At 44.8% G+C, this 3,577-nt stretch overlaps 1 protein-coding gene across 1 annotated transcript; it reads left to right on the top strand.

Moving 5' to 3' along the window:
- Positions 1-2,185: 2,185 nt before the first annotated feature.
- LOC127775451 (eukaryotic translation initiation factor 1A) lies at positions 2,186-2,952 on the top strand. Its single transcript, XM_052301696.1, has one exon. The coding sequence runs from the start codon at positions 2,305-2,307 to the stop codon at positions 2,737-2,739; it is 435 nt and encodes a 144-aa protein (XP_052157656.1). The 5' UTR covers positions 2,186-2,304; the 3' UTR covers positions 2,740-2,952.
- Positions 2,953-3,577: the final 625 nt, after the last annotated feature.

The following is a 3,577-nucleotide window of genomic DNA, read 5'->3' as shown; positions in this document are numbered from 1 at the left end:
CCAGCAACTAGGGGTGAAAGCGGTACGAAAACTTTCCGGATTCCAGACCTATTTTCGTAAACGGAATCTGTCAGTCGGAATTTTTCGGAAACGGAAACGAATTCGGAAATATTTTCTCAGAAACGGAATCGAAAATGATAAAGCCAGTTTCCGTCGGAACTCGGAATCGGTCGGACTTTCCGGAAATTTTCTTGAAATTTCTGGAAATTTTGTGACTGAAATACCCTGTTTTTTTTTTAGGCACTGAATAGTGCATACCATGGTGTTTGGTTGCTATTTTTTTAAAAAAATTGATCTGGAGTTACATAAGCATTTTTTCATGCATTGGTATTTATCAATAGCATTACTCTCTTAAACAAAGATAATTTATTCCATAGACTGTGTTTTGTGATGTACTGTTGAGACTTAACAATTGGACTTATATGATTGTGTTTTATGATGAATTGTTGAATCTTGACTTGAGAATTGGATTGGTCAGTTTGAGGGGTTTTTGTATTCCGATAATTTTTTGTTACCGTATTCGCGCCGGTTCATTTTCGCTCCATTTTCGGTTTCGATGGTATTCGATTCTGTTTTCGTATCCGGAGTTTCCGATTCCCCCCAAAAAATGAAAACGGAAACGATGAAGGTAGTTTCCATACCGTTTTCACCCCTACCAGCAACCCAAGCTAGGCCATAGGTGCATAGCAAACCAGCACAACAACCAACAACACATCATGCTAACAAGGCTCATCAATTCTCATCCGCTTCATCCACTGTCCGCCTAAGCATAGCGGCACCAACCTAATCATGGCTCGGCAACGCCACCCCCAACCTGCTCCTCGACGAAGCTAGAACAAAATAGGATGTCACTCTCTTGCTTTATTTTAGGCTGATACAGTTGTCTAAGTATAGACAAAATCGCATATATGGTGAAAATTCGACTCCTGGTTGAAATTTCTAAATCGGGTCAGGCTCGAGTTGACAAATTTCATGAGCCAAACAAGACTCATTAGGATAGCTAACGAGTCAGCCCGTGTGGAGTCAAGTTTGGTCCATATCCAACCTAATTCTAAGTGAATGTTCTAAACTTAGGGCTGGTTTGGTTTGAGGCCTAAATTAGGCTTACCAATATTTGGTAATTTCAATAGTGTTTAGTGTCTATTTGGTTTGAATCTAAAATTTGGCATGCCTCAGAAAACAGGCCATTTCAATAGTGAACTTAGACTATTTTAACTTCAATCCAAACACAACTTTACCTTACCAAAATTAGTCATGCCAAAACTTGCCAAAATTTGGCATTGACAAAATTTGGTAAGGCCTTTTTAGGCCACGAACCAAACCAACCCTTAATTTAACACCAAACTATAATTCTATGAGCTGCTAAATGATTTTAAAATAAAAATCAAATAAACATGCGCTACAATATTTCTCGTCTCGCGTGCATAGTTATTAGAACTGGACCGGACCGGCGGTTCGACCGAAAAAATCCGGAACCAGGGCTCCCGCCGGTCTGGTCCCCTTAAAAGATCGGGCATACAATCGGACCGGAGAAAACCGGTTAACTCAAGTGGTTTTTATATAAACCGGAGATTAACCGGGCTAGTTGAATCGGGAAGGATTTGTTAATGGGCTGAGATGAGGAGTTAATGGGCCGAGATAAGGACCCAACTAGATGCCTCCAATACATGCGCACGCAAAATTCCCAAGAAAATTGGTGGAGATGCGCGTTAGCCAAGCCACCATCCTACCGCTTGTGCTACTATATAAACACTCATTCTATATTACTTATCGGACCACGGTTGGACCGGTCGACCCACTGGTCTCACCACTAAACCAGTAAACCGAGAGCTCAACCGGTTCATTCTCCGATCCGGTCTTAATAATTATGCTCGTGTGCTGTAGGCTATAGCAGGATTCGTTTTCTACTCCATACGATTTGCACACGTACTCCATACGATTTGCTTGTCGTGGACGCAGCAGACCTACCACGGAACTCTCGTCGTCCACCCCACCCCACCCCACCGCCCGTGTCCATGTGGGCCACGGTTATCTGCTAGAGAGCCCCGTCCGGACACGCCATCCTCCTAAGCCCATCTCAGCCGTCGATCTCCCTCCAACCCTAGATCGGACGACCAGAAACCGCCTCCCCTTCTCGCCGTCCGCTTCCACACCCGCCCCTATATACTCCCAGCCGCAGCCCAACGCGGCCCAGAAAAACCGCATCCCGCAACTCCACCGCTCCCAATCTCGATCGAAACGCGAGGGTTTCGCATCTCCGCCGACGCCTAGAGGAAGAAGGGATCCGCCGCCGGTAGCCAAGCCATGCCGAAGAACAAGGGTAAGGGAGGGAAGAACCGCAAGAGGGGTAAGAACGAGGCCGACGACGACAAGCGCGAGTTGGTGTTCAAGGAGGACGGGCAGGAGTACGCCCAGGTGACGCGGATGCTCGGCAACGGCCGCTGCGAGGCCATCTGCGTCGACGGCACCAAGCGCCTCTGCCACATCCGCGGCAAGATGCACAAGAAGGTGTGGATCGCCGCCGGGGACATCATCCTCGTCGGCCTCCGCGACTACCAGGACGACAAGGCCGACGTCATCCTCAAGTACATGAACGACGAGGCCCGCCTCCTCAAGGCCTACGGCGAGCTCCCCGACACCCTCAGGCTCAACGAGGGCGTCGACGTCGACGGGCCCGAGGACGGCGGCGACCACGACGACTACATCCAGTTCGAGGACGAGGACATCGACAAGATCTAAGCTCTTTTCTCTTTCTCCGCAGCTACAATTTACTTGCTATGTTCTAATTAATAGCTATGTGTGGTACTATGTGGGCTGGCTGTTATGGATTGTTTGGTTGCCGGTTTCATCATGTGATATGAGATATTGTGTCATGGTTTGAGGTGGTAAAATAATTGTTGGATTCCGTAACTTTAATCTGGTATACATGATGATTATGCATAATTGGGATGACTTGCTGTTCTCTGATTTGTTGATTTCTTCCTAGATAGGCATCATGTTCTCTGGTAATCTGATTGGTTGATTTCTTCTCTTAGATTGTCTATAATTGAAGATCTTAAGGCTTTGGTCCAATCATTTGAAATTATATTTCTTATACCTGATAGATATCTTATTTTTCTATAACAAACATGACTCAATTGCAAACTACTCAAACGTTGTTTCTCTTACCATACGACTTTGTAATTGCAAACTGCTCAAATGTTGTTTCTCTTTCCATATGAGTTTGTGGGTTTCAGGTTAGTTCAATGTTTGCTGATTATCTTAGGATTAATCTGCTACAAGATGTAGCAATGATTTTATAATGACGGGCCTTACTTCCCTGAGTTATACAAAGAATTGCGTGTCAATCAGCATTGAATTGATAGTTTTTTGGCACGCGAAGGCTTGTGATTTCTCTGAGAATTGTTGAAATGTTACATGTGTTTCATTTGTTTGTGTACTAATGTGTTTTGTGGTGAAAGATGATTTTACTCGTATCTTTGTGCTAAATACAGCAACCTATTGATCTGTTTACCCTAAATTCCTTCAATGCTGTTGCAACTTGGAACTAATGTCGCTAAGTTCCTTCATTGTTGAT

This window comes from Oryza glaberrima, chromosome 6 (assembly GCF_000147395.1).
Source record: "Oryza glaberrima chromosome 6, OglaRS2, whole genome shotgun sequence".
NCBI classification, from domain to species: Eukaryota; Viridiplantae; Streptophyta; class Magnoliopsida; order Poales; family Poaceae; genus Oryza; species Oryza glaberrima.
Note: the sequence above shows the minus strand (reverse complement) of the source record. Positions and strands in the feature narration are given on the sequence as shown.